This window comes from Syngnathus floridae, chromosome 9 (assembly GCF_059516105.1).
Source record: "Syngnathus floridae isolate MCC-2025c chromosome 9, RoL_Sflo_1.0, whole genome shotgun sequence".
NCBI lineage: Eukaryota > Metazoa > Chordata > Actinopteri > Syngnathiformes > Syngnathidae > Syngnathus > Syngnathus floridae.
Window position 1 is genome coordinate 10,269,154 of NC_142421.1, and position 17,951 is coordinate 10,287,104.

Sequence of the window (17,951 nt, forward strand, 5' to 3'; positions counted from 1 at the left end):
TTTCAAAAGCCTCCTTAAATTACCATGGTGGGTGCTGTCAGATACAGTAAAAGTTAAAACGTCCTACAGAATGCAGCTGCTACACTGACTGCCAAGTCCATTGCTATCGTTTAATCTTATCAGATGTGTCCAGTCTGTGTGTGCAGCCATGTGTTTGGAGCAGTGGCCAAAAGAGCCTTTAACATAAAACACATCCTCAGTGCTCCCTCCATCAAGTAAGCAAGGCCTCGAAAAGAGCTGACTGCTGCAGCCATTTCAAAGACTTTATCGCCGAGGTCATGCCCTCATATCAGAACAAGGATGTCTGATGGGCAATGCTGAAAGAAAAATTGATTCTGAGTTCATTTAAGACAGCTACAACTCTGCCGCAGTCTTCAGAGTGTTTTGAAACTGGTAGTCCTTATTGTGGTCACATGACATTACAAAGTGTACTTTTATGCTAAAGAATCTTTCCATGTGATGCACCTGCCCTCCCTCCATAACTATTTGGTGATGGGGAAAAAGGACAAGGCAGAGCCTATTCAATTTAGCAGAAAGTTCTCTTTAATTGTAGCAATAATGGAGGTCACTTGCAACAGTGTAGGTAATTAATAGTGAGTCAGGGGAAATGCCTGCACTTCTCCTGATCGCCTCTAGAGGCACACACCTGATCAGCATCGTATATGAGCTTCTTCAGAGCTTCCTGGTGAGCTGATCATTTCAAGTTATGCAGGAACATGCATGGTGTGGCGCTCTGAGCAGTGGGGGTCTTGGAGGAGAGGTTTTCCACTTGCAGGATATTCATGACGTCTGTTATGTATTCAGTACACTTTCCCATTTAAACTCAACATTTTGATGTTGTCACTTCTTTTATGAGCCACAGATAAATCGCAACATTCATTAAATGTGTGAGGCGAAGTTTTAATTTACACAGCCTTGGTCTGGCAGAGTGTTTGTTGGCAGCAACTCTCATTAAATTTAGAATGAATTCTGTTGACTTTGTTGCGTATGTGGGTAGAAGATAAGTCGAAAATAGAGCTACAGTTTACGCAAGCAAATAGTCTACATTGGACTCGAACAAACTCTAAATGCTTTTTATTTTTAATAAAACACTTTTATTAAAATTAAACACTCACTAGCAGGCAATGTCTATTTCAATAGCATGTCTGTGGTCCAAGGCTAAGAATTATATTACATTTTACCCGGTGAGCAATGTTTACCTCTGCTTGAGTCAGACTTTGTCTTTAAAGACAGCACCATGTTTGCGTTCAGGCCAACTCTTTGTCATGTAGCTCGGCGGGCTGGCTCTGTCATCTCACTGCTAAGTACATGCTGTGTTTGCTTCGACTTCCCCAGAAAGCGTGTGTGAAGGAAAAGTGACTTTGGATCTTCGCCGAGCCTCACAAGTCGCATCCTGGGCGGAGAAACTCATTATGAGGTCAGTTATTTTGTACTAAAAATAATTGACGTGCAGAACGACTCACAGATACACTTTCCAGAAACTGGCAGATAAAAGACTTTTTCAGTTGTTTAACTTGACACTTAATGCACGGGCAGGCGCTTCAGAGACCTAACTATTTGCGAACAAGCCATTAAAAAGTCGATTTCCCATACATCCCCTTTATAAATGTGGGTAAATTAGATTTCTATTAGACTACTGACCACAATGACTACATTGTGCTTTCCCTGAAATTTTCCCAAAAGCAAAACAAGTATAGGCATAATTAATCCCCCAGTGATAGTGGTTTTTAGTATTCAATACAAAGATACTGGATTGTTGGTATTGCGAAAACAAATGAAAAGCAACAAAGCAGCAAAAATATGTCAGATGACATCAAATATATATCAAATCTGTACCCTGGAGCCTCACGTGCAGATAAGGGATTCTGCTAAAGCCGCCAAAACAAAGCAGATTTTCTTTGCCGCTGAGCACGAAATGTATTTGTCGGATGGATAAAAGGTTCCCTCCATAGAAGCCTGACTGCTTTCGGTAGGGGGTGGTCACAGTCCAATGTGGTTTCATGCATTGGAATGAGAAAAAGATGTCAAATACTGAGCCTCTGTTGGGACATGATTTTACATTTGGGTTATCCGGTTGTTGAAAAGTCCCCTCAAAATGTTTGGCATAATGAAGCATTAAACTGTATTTAACAGTGGTCCATTAGTAAGTATCACACAAATACTACTACATTTAAAAACACACATATTTTATTCAGACCTGCACCTCTATTTAATCTGATTTTCCTTACCCACACAAAAATGTCTTCATCATAAAAAAAAAAACACAAATAAAACATATTCATCAGTAGGTTAAATACAATACCCAGCTGTGTACATTACTATTTACCGGTATGTTAGTTTTATGACGCGACATATTCTGGAAATTTGTGAGAGTACCATTAGTTTGATCTGAAGTCTCTAATGCAGGATGTGGAGAAAAGTCACAGGGGAAATCTTCAGCTGTGTCCACTGGCATCTTCACCAAGACATTGTCCTGACCATGAAAACAACAGCTCTCTGTAGACCTGAGCTGAATAATAAAAATCTTGGTCCCAAAAGATAAATAAAGCATTAGTACCAAAGGCTTTTATTTGTCCTGGTATCACTGCTGGTTCCAAATGCAGGGTGGATGACGTGACTACTTGGGACAGAGATTTAATCAGCAGACAAATGAAATCTTAAGTGTGCCATGTTCTCTCTCACTTGATTGGTTTTCGTCCAGTCCACTTGAAATACATATACTGTACATGTATCACAAAGATGTGGTGTATGCAGTTTTATGACTGTTTAGCAGTGTCTGGCCAGTGTGTGCATCTTCCATATCCGGGGAGAAGTTTTCACATTTTTCAAACACAGCAATGTGAAAATGTAACATATCATTACAAGTGAAAATCAATGGTTGAAAAATTGAATTCCACCACCGGGGCCAGGACAGAATATAAATGAACCACATCGCTTCCTGAAGTATTAATGTTCGGGCTTCCCCTATAATGATGAATGACAGATAGCGTCTTGTGCTAATAACACTGTGGGACGGCCGGTCATATATGTCTTGTGTAGATCTCATGAAAGGGTCATGGCGGGGTCATTTCACATCATACCTTCTGCAATAGTGGCTTCTCATAACACGTCTTTGTATTGATCTAATGTTGGCAGACATAATATTTGGCCTAGCCACTATTTTTTGCTTATATACAAACAAACGAACCAACAATACTCCATTAGCCCCTTGAAGGAAAATTGAATTTTGTTTTGAGATGTTGGATGTGACATTTTAAGGGTCACTGTTGTTATTCTCTTACAGGCTATTTTCCCAGATTTGACATAGTTTTTAAATCAACATGTATTACCGTATAACTTCCTGAAAATGACAGCGTCTCTTTTATGATGTCGCTTTCATTACATGTTCGTTCTTGTCATTTTTCATGTCCGTCACTAATACTTTTCTTGGATCAAAAACAGTACAAGCATTAGACCATGTTTATTTTGAGACATGATGAACACACACAGTACATGTTTTGGTTGAGAGGCATGTACACCCAAGACTGGACGCCATTTAGTCCCAGGTTACATCTAAACAAAGAACATGTCACTGCCTGTCTGATCGTCTTGTTTGCCCAGCCTGTTTATCCTGTTCACTCACTTCCCACATCTGGTTTCCGTCTGTTTCGGCTGCCCGTACGTTGCTATGTTCTTCTGCCTGTTTGTTCCCTTCATCCTGTCCTCCACCAACCTTTTCCCTTCAATAAACCCTGGTCCAAGCACTATTTAGCCTAGCTCCATTCTGCACGTGACAGAACCATTCACACTCACAATTAATTAACAGCTTTTATTTAAACTCAAGTGCATGTTTAAGATCTGGGAGGAAATTGGAGTACCCACAGAAATCCAACACAAGCATGCAGAGAACATGAACAGATTTTCCAATAGCGGTTCAAACCCAGATCTTACTGTGAGACTAATATGTCAACCACAAAATCCATTGTGTTGTCCGTGAGCAATTTATTCAGCCTACCATTTTCTATACCCCTGATCCAGTTCAGTCTATCTTAGCTGACTTTGGATGAAAGGCACACTAAAACCTTGATTAGTCACCAGTCAATCACAGGAAGCATCTTAAGGCCGTTAGCCTTTCACATTCACATAGTCGCTGAGTGGGAAGTGAACCTGCACTGTGTGTGCAAATTAAAGGCACACTGGCCAAATTAACAACATGGCTTGATTTGTACTAATTAATTAGTTCAGATGGGAAAAGCACCTAAAACCTAAAAGTTGCACCTTTGTATTGGCAATACGTTTGATTGACTTAGGATACTAATCATGAAAATGTGTCAGTTTGCCGGTTTCCTCAAATCCACACTGTATAGGAGCAATTTGTAGGGGATTTGGACAAAAATAACTCCTGGCATGCACACAGACGTTGTCCATGAAAAGGATATTTATACAGGAAGGAAACAAGGATATGCAACCTGGTGTGTGTAGTCATATTAAACACCGGGCCAACTTATTCCTGGCGAATGTTTACCATCAAGTACATTATAAAATAAGACTGATAAAAATAAAGATGAAGGCAGGCATGTATAGGCCACATTCACAATTATACTGCATGGACGATCTACCGACCTACCTACCTACCTACCGTATTTTCCGGACTATAAGGCGCACCTAAAAACCTCAAATTTTCTCAAAAGCCGACAGTGCGCCTTATAGTCCGGTACGCCTTATATATGGACCAAATTCCTAAATTTAAACTGGCCTGAAGCATTGTGTCATGAAATCAATCATAAGTGGCCCGCTGAAGACTATGAATCATGACTCAAAAAGACTATGATCATTATTTTGTGATTATAAAGTAATTTGTTGCGTCTGAAGTTGAAATAAAAAAGATAAAATGAAGAATGATTTGATTTGGATTAAAAATCTCACATGATGCATTAATGGTGTGCCTTATAGTCCGGTGCACTTTATATAAGGACAACGTTTTAAAATGGGCCATTCATTGAAGGTGCGCCTTATAGTCCGGAAAATACAGTACATACTTACCTACCTAATACCTACCTACCTACTCATTTATAGTAAGTAATGTTGTGATGTTGAATTGCAAAAGGAAATAGAGGCACTTCAGATTGTTTGAAGAGAAGGCTTTTATGTGAGTGTGCTTATAGTCATCAAGCAAGACACCACAAGCACAAAATGCAGTGGAAATTGACAGGGGGTTACCAAACAGAACATTGAACTATCTCACAGCCCAAACAATACAACAACACAACACCCGTGATAAAGGCAATTCACACATAACAATTCCTACAGGGGATGAATAACTAACATTAACGATAAACGTCTACTCTATTTCTTAAAGCAAATTTACAAAATGCCTCTATAATCAATTCTCTCAGACAGGCCAATATTTTAAAAATATATATACGCAATGGCTTTGATTGCGGTTGATTGACAATAGGAGAAAATTAGTTCACACCAACACAAAGTGTTTGCATAACTGAAACTATCAGGCTCTCCTCACTTGTTACAATCACTAACCACTGTTCATATATTGTCTATGTGATGTATTTTAATTTGCGTTTATTGGTGGTGCTCCTATGGATGAGGCAGTCAAGAAGTGTAAATATATATTTTTTTTATCCAGCACTTGTTGGGAAATGATATCCTTCACCTATTGTCAGACAGGAGACCGATATTCTCATAATGAATGCAAATTGTAATCTCATACACCAACTAGCCACAACATTATAAGCACTTCTGCAATCTAATATCAGATGGAAACATTCAAAACAGAATGAAATATTTTTCATTGAAGAAAACAATGTGTCATTGAGTTATGGACAGGATAATCAGACTTCCAATGACATCTCGGGAAGTGACAATAAATGTGCTCCGTGACATGATAACCCAATCCACAGATAAAGATAACATCAGCGCTCATTCTCATCCCTGGCATGACACAGCATCCCATTTCCAATTTCGCCTTCCCATGCATTTCCGAATTTTACTTTTATCTGTGAAGTCCATTGTAGTAAGTAAAACGGACAATCTTCTCTTACCCAAAAATTGAAAAAGGAAAAACAGCTCATTTTCTTTGCATATGCACATGTGTCTCCTACAGGCTTGTTGTGACCTGAATTTTCCAGTGGGACAAAACTGTGTTCAAAATTAGCACTTAGTATTCACATTGCAGAATGCAAACATCATATTTAATGACTGAATGATTCAAAGTAGATGCAACACTTTACAGCTCATTTTAAATTCAAATGAAGCGTCAAGTACATTGCGTTGAGGGTGCCTATCGCTATATTTGGTCTCCACAAAATACAGGAAATAATTTTTAAAATTTTGAAAACGTGTTATCATAAATCAATCTTGAGTTTATATAGTTTATTTAAACAGAAATATTAATGATGGTGTGAAGAAATAAAGTTTCATTCATTCATACATTCAAAACAAAACAAAATTATTAAAGAAAACAGCAAAAAATACTTTCTGTCATGTCCATTTTGATATGCTCCTTTTAATTTTTTTTAATACGTCACAAATAAACTCATCTGAGAATTATCAGTGGTGTCCCTGGACTCATTCAAGGGGAGGAAAATGCCTTTTTTTATTTACTCACACTGCTGCTTAACCAGATCCCCAGCCAGTGAGTAAAATGCATTTTTTGATTTACTCACTCAGCAGCTGAACCAGATCATCAGCCAGTACTTCAAGGAGTCTCGTTAGTGTGGAATCTGAGAAAGCGATTGATTTAATTTTAGCAGGCTCCTCGTGCTTATTTAAGATCTACTCCACTTTAAATACTGTTGCTTTTTGTTGTGTAACACAAGTGATGAGTCCTGCTTGCTGCTTCGTATGACCATATCAGTGTGTTCACTTTTATTACCAAGGATTTTTGAGTAAATATCTCTTCAAAACTCGTCTGATAATCCTGATTCAAATCACCATATTGTCTCCTGGCATATTAAACTGAAAGAGAGAGAAAAAAAGATTGCAAGCTTTCGATACATCTCTTATTTGCCAATATTCACAGTCCAATTTTTTTTTAGCAGCCACTTGGAAAATGTCCATGTAATCTATGCAGCTACCGCTGGCAGAGTTTCAGCGAAAGTTCAAAATTGCACTGGCAGCAGTGAACTCTCCGTATTGTCAAGTCACAGACTAGACATGCTGACCCAACCAAAACACAAAGTGAAGGTATTTTTCAATTCACAATGAATAACTTCATGATTGCACATTGTCAGGTGTAGTGTAACTTATGACCATACTATCATCACTTTGTCAACATTGTCTGGGCCACAAATACGTGATTAAGATTTTCTATTAACCCAGTCTTTTGCAAATAGTGTGGCTACAGTGTAGTTGCACATTCATTCCAGTAGGTGGCAGGTGCGCTCTCATTGACAGGAAGTATTAGCTTTATTGTGTTATTGTTCAGGGTTTTTTTTTTTGCACACAAGGAGGTGTGTGCAGAGGAGGAGATATGAAGTGCAGTGAACAAAGCCTCGAGGGACACAAAGGCAAAAAAAAAAAATAAATAACAGGGGCTGGTAGTACCGATGTTTCTTTTCAGTGCCCTTGAAATGTAAATGAAGAAGAACAGAAAGCATTTTGAAACCATTACAGAAACATTTGTAAATGCAGACTCCATCAACTAAAGTAAGAGCTTTACATGATTAAACCTGTCATGAATTAAGTGAAGAGCGATACCCAAACATTTTTTTTTTCTATTATCTTGATTTTTAAATAGCTGCAGCAAATTTTATTTGTCAGACACATTTCACACGCCCAAAGCCTTAACACTGTAGTAAGGAGATGGTGTCTTATGCGAGGATAAAAATGTGGTTATTTAAAAAAGATGTCTACTAAAGCAACTGCTGATAGTTTAATGCTGGAAGTATCCTTAAGCGATGTTGAAACAAGGGCACTGTAAACGATCTTTTTTTTTTTTTACGAATCTGCTCTCAAAATAAAAACTCAATTACTTTCTGTGGAATCGCTTGTTATAGACGCCTTTATCTCTTTTCCAAGTTAAAATGTTATTGTCCTTGAGGGTTTTTCCTCACCCCAAAACATCTCGAAAGTGGTGAAGAGTGTTAGAAAAAATGTAAGACTGCTGATTTGATTGGCTGTAGACCACTTTGGAAATATCCATGAGCAAGATACTGACTCATCAGTTGCTGCTTATGATGTGTCATCAGTGTGCAATTAAGACGATTAATTTGGCTGCGAGTGTTGATTAGTTGTAGTTGGGTTCAGAGAATAACAATGAAATATTGTGAGTATCTATCAAAGATATAAAACTACTGTAGAAATAGTTTGAAATTTGTTTGGGAGTATTAAAGAGGATGCATTAAACTGTCGGATTCTACATATTGACAAGCCACATTGGTCGTTGTTTCATATCTGTTTCTTTTATTTCAAGATTAAATTGTATAGAACTAATCTTTGTGTATTTACATTTATTTGCTTGGCTCACAGCATGATGATTGACATTTCTTTTCATGGATACGATCGGACCCCAAACAAAAGGTGTGTTTTGTGCCACTAAAAAAAACACTTTACTAAAAAACATTTGCCAGGGAAGGAGTTTCCCTTGTTCTTGTCCTGGGAAATCTAAATGCAAAATGATTCTTTTCAACAAAGGTAACCAACCTAGCACATTAAGGGACATTGAGGCAGGATAGCAAACGGGCAGATGCATTTCCACCTTAATGGACCTTTTAATAGCAGTTTCTCCCTAATGTTGGCTTGTGTTCAGGGTTGTCTTTCGTAGCTGTGCAGTCAGACCAGGTCAACCTTTAGAGAAGATGCTGTAACCCTATTTGTCTTGTCTCTGCAGCTGACATTCATGCATATGTATTATATAGCTCTGCCTCTCTTGTCTCTCCAGGCTGCATTGTCCAGAATAAAAACACAATTAATGTCTGGGGAATTGGCTTCTTCGTGGAGCATGGAAGCATCAATGGGACTCACTGAATGGAAAATTATGAATGTGTTTTATGCACGGTGCAAGTTCTGTGAGATCAAGATGAGATTTGGTGTGTGCGCATGATTTACATACAGTGTAATCATAGGAGCCTATCAAGTATCTCCTTACATTATACTGTATCTAGGCTGTTTGTGTCTCTTTCGTATATTGATGTTAAGGGCAAATTGAGGTGGTGGTTAGGGAAAACAAAGAAGTTGTTTTGTTCTGCTCCAAATGCTAATGCACTCTGCATAACTGGAGTTCCATAAATAAAAGGCAAAAGGACATGCTGCACAAGGTGGAAGCAAATCCAGTAATACCTAGATTAAATGGACCAACAACCAATTAAAAAATAAATAAATAATTGTACAGAAATGAAAGTAAATACAACAAAGGAGACAGTTTGGAGGCACAAGGGTATGTGGGTACATTCTGTCTCATGAATTTCCAACAGCTCAACAGTTAAAACAATATTTGTTTACATCCAATATCGTATTTTTAACGCTGCTGGAAAGGATCATTTGGCTATCCCAAGTCGATCGAAGTCTCATACAAAGTGAAAATGTGTATTTTGTTGGGATTGAAAGAAAAAAAATCCAGAAAGTGTGTTGTGGTGTGATTTGTAATGAAAGATATCCAAGGGTATTGAGAAAAAAAAAATAGCCTTAGATTGATTTGCACTCTTGTATCAGGTCATGTAATAATCTTCTGATGGCAAATATGAAGATTAGATCGATACGTAAATTGTGCCTGACTGCTCTCCAAAAATAGATTACGTTGATTGACAGGAACTAGGCCAATACGTGCATATATTGAAGAATAGAACAGTAACCAATTGATAGAATTTATTGAAACCGTGATGTGTGTTTAAGCAAAATGGTAGCTTGATGTTGGTAGACGTAAAACCTTCAGTGGTTTCTTTCATCATCATAGTGATTCAACCAACAGAAACTAAAAGCAAATTGCAGTGAAATAAGGCATCAGTTTCAATATGCATGTGGATGATTAGGGTTATTTTGTATTTTTTTTGTAGTTGATCCATTTCTGTATTGTGCCTAAGTATGGCAAGAAAATTCAATTAAAAGTATGACTTAATGGTTTAGTGCAGTGGTTCTTAACCTTGTTGAAGGTACCGAACCCCACAAGTTTCATATGCGCATTCACCGAACCCCTTTTTAGTGGAAAAAAAAAATCGAATTCAAGACATAGATGTTCTTCACTGGTGCACTAAATGAGCCGTGCATGAACGTTGTTCAAAGAATAAAACCAACACAATGCATGAACTCACAACATATGACATACCAGCAAATCAGTGGGACTTCTGCTGTTGCCTTTGCAAGACCAGTTCAGATATGCGTTATCGCGAATTTACACGACATTCAGGTGTGTTCGGCCCTCTGCAGCGGAGGCTCTGCCGAACCCCTGAAGCCGACTCACCGAACCCCTAGGGTTCGATCGAACCCAGGTTAAGAACCACTGGTTCAGTGGCTTTAGCCGATGCATTTGTCTCTTGGATTGCCCTTAAGACCAACCCAGGTACCGCCTCAAGTAAACATTCTGCAATCGTTGTGCAACTTCAATCCAAATACTATCTTCAAAGTCCTCTGCAGGAGCTCCGCATCACTCCTCAGAGGTCAGTTCATTAACCTGATGGTTTCTTTCACACAAAAAATCAAATAGAAATAGAAAAATCAACAGAAAACTTTGAAGATTTGAGAAAGCAGACATTTAATGCAGAATATTCCTGGTCCTTTACGTTAATTACAGGATAATAGTATTAAAGGGCCAATGGCATCAAAGTTGTTCTTTTTCGTTAACAGTCACACTTTGTCATTTTTGCAAAAAAAAAAAAAAAGTCAAACTGGCATGTCCGGTCAATATTACTTTTGGTGCAATCGCTATATCACAATGATCAATATTGTTCAATTTTTAAATCCACGGAGGTAGCGAGAGGACATTTAAAAACATTTAACATTTCTCTTCCTTTCCTGGTCCAAGAAAGAGAAAAAGCTTGTATCGTATAAAACTTTCCAACGTGTACTTGTCTTTTGAAAAAAAACCAAATGTTGTACAGCCCATAGAGATAAAATGTTGACAAATTGGACTTGTCTGGCGTCAGTGTTACTTATGTACTTGCATCTGAAGAATGCACATAGCTGTCAAAGAAATGGTGCGCTACAATCAGTCAGTTGTGGGTCTAGCAGAAACAAGATTGACAGAGTCAAGGGAGGTCAGCTTGACTAGTGGCTGGTCCATTATCTATTCTATACACAAACCCTAATGGCAAAATTAAGGAGTTTTCAGATTACATTTTTTTTTTAATTCTTTCACAGAGACAAGGCACAATTGCAAGAGAAGATAGATTTTCACAAAATATCACCCCCACCCAGCCCGCAAAAATGTTTCACTTCCAATACAGCAAAAAATACATTTTTAATTCCCAACATGACACAGGTGTTGTTGTATGGAACTGATAAATGGAAAAACAATAAAACAACAAACAAGGTACAACCTCCTGCTGCAGAAAGATATTAAACATCTGGTGGAACGTCAAAATGGGTAATGTGGACCTGCGGAAAAGAATAAATGGGGATCCTGTAAAAATTCCAAATAGGAACTGGAGCCAACATGGTCAAGCTCTCAGTACGTAAACCTGCCACAAACACCACCCGACAAGGAAACAAGGTCGCCAAAGGAACAGCTGGAGGAGTGTGGAGGCAGAAGGCAAGGCAGCTTTATTTATATAGCACATTCCATATACAAGGCAGCTCGATGTCCAAAAGTGGGTTTAGCTGGGTGATTCTCAAACAAACAGCCACAAACAAGAGTAAAATGGAAAACATTCATCAATGGCCTATATGCAAAGGGCTGAATTCAAATGAATCAAATAACCTTCCATGAATACTTTTGGAATGTGGAAAGAAACTTGTCAGAGAAAACACACAAGTAGCACATGTAAACGTCACACGGGAGAGCCGACATTAGATTTGAACCCGTGACTAGCGAGGTAGTATATGAGTGCTAATCACTATTTCACTGCACTGCTCATAATGGTATACAAAATACAGTAATCCCTCGTTTATCGCGGATAATTGGTTCCAAAGACCACCCGCGATAAGTGAAATCCGCGAAGAACAGTCACCAACAAGAAGTACGGGGCAGGCTAACGAGTTAGCGGAAAGATGCTCATTCGCGATCGTGCTGATACGCGAAAACGGACTTCTAAGGGAATGTAAACGAACATTTGGAGCAATGCGACATTGTCCTAAAGGTTAGACTCATGTTTCCTCAATTTAGAAGTTTTATTTGGACTTTTAAATTGTTTTTTAATTTGGAAAAAAAAATCCGCGATGTAGTGAAGCCGCGATAAACAAAACGCGAAGTAGCGAGGGATCACTGTAAATTGAATGGCACTCTTTAATGTAAATGTGGAGAGGGAGAAAAGTCTTTTTCCCATTTCTACTTTTTGTTGAGCCATATACCATCTACAGAAGGGATTGGGATACAAAAAAACAAAACAAAAAAAACCCATCCATTTCGCCAATGTTATCTATTGATCACTATCCTTAACGCCACACCACAGAAAGAGACAAACTGACTGTTTTATCTGTTTCGTTTTGGTGATAACTTGCACCCCAGTCCAGTGACTTTGACAGTGTGAAACTAAAGAAAGGGGCCGTAAGATGTTGCTGTAAAACAGGAGGCTTTGTGTCCTCCTCAGAAGTGAACATGAAGAATGGCTGAACAAACTTATAAAGAAAATAAATTGGCTGTCCCACGTTGTCTCTGCTGTGGGGTCATTGTTTGCTGGCAGAAAAGTTTGCTGGCTTCATTCCTAATTGTACAAACTTATGTTCCTTTGAATGTTTTGCTTCCACCACCTTTATCACGTTCCACTGTTCTCTGACAGGTTGTACAGGTTTAGAAGAAAGACCAGGTGGCTTTGGGTGGTATAACTGCAATCTGTGCATTTAATCTGGAATGTTTTTTCAATCTGAAAATGTTATACTCAACATTGAATACGTTTAGCAAATCTATCTAACGTGTGATTAGGAACGATCAATGATGTTATAGTGTCACGATGTCCGCATCTGGCCATCATTTGGTATTTTAGGAGGTTCACTCGGGAAATGTATTGTGCATGAACTACAAATGCATACACCGTGCCATCTATTGGCCAATATTGGAAAAGGTTGCAAAGAAAGGACACATTTCTGAGGCAATACTGTATTTTAACACTTGGTGGCAATGCACTTCACAAATTTATTGGTGGGTGTCATCCATGAGGGTCGACATATATTTGGATCTAATAATAACTCAGAAAGCAGGTGGTTCTCTTTGAAATCTGTGATAGAGCAACATATCCGGCTCTTGAGCAATAATATCTAGGACGTTTTATTATGTATAAACAATTTTTTTATGTCGCATCACTCGTTGCCCCTGCACAATTTAGTATTTCAAATCCCACCTTTACAAATACAACAACGCTGAGTTTATACCAGTACTGAGATAGAGTTATAGAATTAAAATATGAATGAAATATATTTGCATGCATGAGTGCATCACGGAAAATTACAATCACAGTTTATCACATTTTCTGTAATACCTGCTGGAGCCAATCCAAGATGACCTTTGGTGAGCAGTGTGCAACAATCTGGACACATACTAACATAGTATATGGAAAATGTAAACTCTTTTTTAGGTGTTAAACACTGGCTGACGCAATTATTCACAAACCCAACCCTTGAGGACATGTCATGTCAAGTCGACCGAAGTTTTACTTTCGTCAGAGTTTGAGTTTCACAACACCAAATGAAAAACAAGTCTTGGCAGTTCACTGCTTGAGTGTGCTGATGTGGGGAAGAATGCACTTGAATGAGTTGGGTCGAGAGAAAACAAATGTGTTTTGAGTGCAGATTTATTACCTCCAACCAAAAGAAAATTGGCTGTCTGGCATGTCACGGCCACCCTCTAAATATTTGTTATGAATAGAGAAGTTTTTGCAAATCACTTACTGCAGCTTTCAATGGTCTTAATTGAAAAATGGTTATGCTATGAATTAGATGAACTGGATTTTTGGTTGCTCACCAAAAACATTTAATGAAATGTTCAGCATCATCGCACACTTAAAAAGGTCCTTATAAATATATTGCTTTATAATTAGAGGAGTCTTGATTTAAATAACTTTAATAAAATTTTATCTCTCAGTCATCCGAGCAGTTGTCTTAGAATATGACGTTTGTTTTCAAAGATGTTTTCAAAGATTCCATCCAAATATCTTTTTAAGATTTAATCATTAAAAAAAACAAAAAAAAAAAACAGCAAACATAAAAACCCAGACATTATTAAGAAAGTGATCAAAATACTCATTGTGGATTTTGCCGTTCAGTTCCTTGTTACAGATCAGCAAGTTGTGCAAAAAACATTAAAACAGTTAACGTTCAAATGTTTAGGTCAAAGGTCAAACTAAAATGTAGGTTTACTTGTTAAGGTTATGCTGTATCGCATTTCAGGTTCATCCTGAAATTTGGTACAAAAGCCGATTATCTCTAACTATAGTAGTTCACATTACAACTAGAAAAAACGCGTGTGTGTATTATTTTATACACTACAGTTCAAAGGTTTGGGCTCACCTGAACCATTTCTTGTTCTTTGAAAACAATTACATTCTGCAAACTACAGTTCCAAGGTTTATTGGTCATTTAGAAATGTTCTTCTATGCTCCCAAAATGTCCATTTTGAAAGAGTGCCACAATTAAAAACATATTTATATACAGTAATCCCTCGTTTATCGTGGAAAATTAGCGGAAAGATGCTAATTCGCGATCGTGCTAACACACGAAAACGGACTTCTAAAGGAATGTAAACGAACATTTGGAGCAATACTACATTGTCCTCAAGGTTAGACAGATGTTTGCTCAATTTAGAAATGTTATTTTGACTTTTAAAGGTTTTTTTTAACTTGGAAAAAAAATCCGCGATGTAGTGAAGCCGCGATAAGCGAAACGCGAAGTAGCAAGGGATCACTGTATATATTGCACGACTAATAAGTGTGAGGATTCCAAACGACCTCAATATTTTTGTGGTAGGTTATGGACACTGCACACTGCTGTGTTTATCAATTTATCTGTCCTTTGTGGTTTCGCATATAAATCGAGCAAGTGTTTGTTTTGATGTGGATAATTTTACACATTCCCAAGGCAAGGAGGTGCTGCCCCCTTCCGCCCGCCTGTGCTGGCATGCCCCGCCCCGCCCCGTCTCGGCCACTGGCAGTCAAGGCTCGGGTGTTCGGGAGTCTGGAGGAGCTGGGCAGGCAGCGAGCACTTCACAGCCTCCCGCGTACGTCCGACACTTTGCTCCCTCGCCAGTGGAGGTGATGATGGCGGCGGCTGTCGAGAGAGGAGGCTCCCGGGCCGTTTTCCTGAGCCCGAACAGCAGTACCGGTTGCATACCGGCGCCGTCGACGCTCCCTGCCGGAGCCCTCGCCGGGGCTGTTGTGCTGGGCTCGGGCTCCGGCGGCATGCCTGTCCCCATGAACCTCTTTGCAACCTGGGAGATAGACCGATCATCCCCGAACTGCGTCCCGAGGTAACCTTGACGTTATTGGCTCGGCGTAAATATTTTGCATTTTGTTTGATGGGTTCTGATGATGCCACTGTTGGACAAACAACGCCCTCGATACTAACGTGAAGCGTTGCAAACGAGCTGCCATGCATTTCACGTTTGCTGGTGGGCTGGCTAACTGAAGCTAACGAGCGAGCTGGCTAATGCTAAAGCTTCAAGCAATCATTACTGGTGTTAAGTTTGACAGTCGGTGTAACAATCGCGTATCATCATAGTAACCGTGTTTGCTTCCGATCGCCAGAATCGTAATAGCAGTAGCCTTCGTGTTTGTCATAATCATAATGACAGTTGTTGTTTTTATTTTTTATACTTGTTTGCTTTGTGATCTCCAATTGTTATGGTAATAACTACCAAAGTTGTGCTAACTAGTTTCTCTAACTGCTGCTGTTGCAGCAAATCGTCAGCTTGATAAAAGGCTGCAAATCTGTAATGATGACCAACATTTTCAATGCATTAAAAATTAATGTTTGGATTGATTGACGACAACATTCCAGGTACTCGATGGATGACACGGGTGCCGTTAGTCCCACTATAGTTGCAATTTTTCGTCATTTTGTAAGAGATTGGATCTGTTTTTGTCTTTTTTTTTTTTTTTCAAGTTTACCCTGCGTGCGCTCTTGTCTTAACTCGTCAACTGCAACCAAAGCACATTTTTTGTGTTTACACGGCCTCTGGCACTAGAAGTGACACACACTTATGTCATGATGCCAGTCTCACGATGCGATTTATTTTCAACTAGACTTGTGTGTGTATTAGTATGCATCGTCGGTGAGCAGGCACACTGCTGCCACCTGACCAGAAGCCTCTCTCGGGAGCTGAGGGTACATTAATCAGCTTTGACCTAGATCTGTTCTACTCACTGGGGGGAAAGTGGGTTTGCAAGAGGGAGGGCTTCCTCCACTCTGGATGTGCTTGCGTGCATGCGTGTGTTTACTTGCTGCATGCATGAGTCTGCATGCATGTGTGAATGGAGTCACAACATGTGAACAACATGAATTATTGACTGCGGAGCTGACGAGGTTCACATGAGCATTATTCAGGATCCACGTCAAACAAAGTGAGATTAAGAATAAATATCTTGTTTTGTTTCCCCCCCATCTTTTGTTACTGCATCACATTAGCTGTATTTCAGTTATGGAAGAGGTAGTTGTGTGTATTAGGTGAAAAACATTTCCAAGAAAACCATTGGGCAGTTGTTTACCTGAAGTTCTACACAAATTTAGTGTATACTAGCAGTAATGAGTGTGGCAGAATGTACTTTTGATTGTTATCCAGATCCTTTTTCCAACATTTAATTAAATAAATGAATCAAATCTATCTAAAAATGATGTTATTTTTTCTTATTATTTGTTAATTATTATTTCTTACTTTTGTCTGAGCGTTACATTTGCTTGATGACCTTAAAAAAATAAGTGCACAAACAATGAACTTATCAATTTAAAAATAACATTTAATGGCAGTACACAACAAAAGAAAACGACTTGAAGCTTGACAGTCTTGTAATGTAGCGGGAACAATAAGAACTGCCGCAAGACTCTCAAATCATTTTCATGCTAGTCACTAGTAATTATGATTTTGGCTACATGTTTGTTTTTTAGTCACAAATGCTTAGTAAAAATGATTTGTGTGTGTAATTGAATCATTGTATTGAGCAGCCGGCCTCTTTCCGATGTAAGGCTATTATTATTATTATTATGTATTTGAACATATTTAGACAACCGACTCTTCAATTACCATATACAGACTGATTTGGATTGCAAATTCAATTCCTGCAACAGTGCCGAATGGAAAAAGATCCAGCATTGAAAATGACCAATGGCATGTTATTCATAAACAGAATCAGAGTGTAGCCTTTTATTACTTGCTCTAACAATTGCAGTAAATGTTTAACAATAACTTCTGATGTTCATTCATCCTCCAACACAACTGATTCAAATGATTATCAGGCTCCAGCTGAGCTTGCTGATGAGCTGATCCAAATTATGCTGGACACCAGTCCTCCGGGATACTTGCGCGTGCTCTGTTTTTGTACGTTTTAACATTTTTGTTGACCTTTTTGCGTGACAGTTTAATTCTCAGGCCTTAATTAATTCTGATGCGACTGTTGCTTTCGGGTGTAAAAGCTTTTTCCAATATGCCTTGTGACAATGCAGCACAAAAGCTCTGTGGTCAAGGTAGGGCGGGGAGCATACTGAGTCTTCCCAGCATGTTCACTATTTTTTGCTCAACAAATAGCTGACCGTAAAGCTGACTGTTTGGTGTTGCTGAGCAACCAAGGATGGATAAAGGGGAAATTAATGAGATTACTTTCTGGAATGTTTTTTTTCTTGTATGCTCTGTGCCTTGAAAGAATTGCAGGATTTATTCTACA

The 17,951-nt window shown here is 38.7% G+C and overlaps 1 protein-coding gene across 3 annotated transcripts in view; it reads left to right on the forward strand.

Moving 5' to 3' along the window:
* The first annotated feature begins 470 nt into the window (after positions 1-470).
* Positions 471-17,951, forward strand: part of LOC148393428 (phosphofurin acidic cluster sorting protein 2) — a 47,122-nt gene continuing 29,641 nt past the window's right edge. For 2 of the 3 annotated variants that reach the window (XM_088384020.1, XM_088384022.1), the window contains exons 1-3: positions 471-685; positions 1,336-1,417; positions 15,157-15,544. In XM_088384020.1, coding sequence (XP_088240146.1) covers positions 15,333-15,544 — 212 coding nt within the window. In that variant the 5' untranslated portion in view covers positions 471-685; positions 1,336-1,417; positions 15,157-15,332. Of the gene's footprint in view, positions 788-1,335; positions 1,418-15,156; positions 15,545-17,951 lie in introns of all 3 variants that reach the window. The other variant, XM_088384021.1, reaches the window with a different exon arrangement.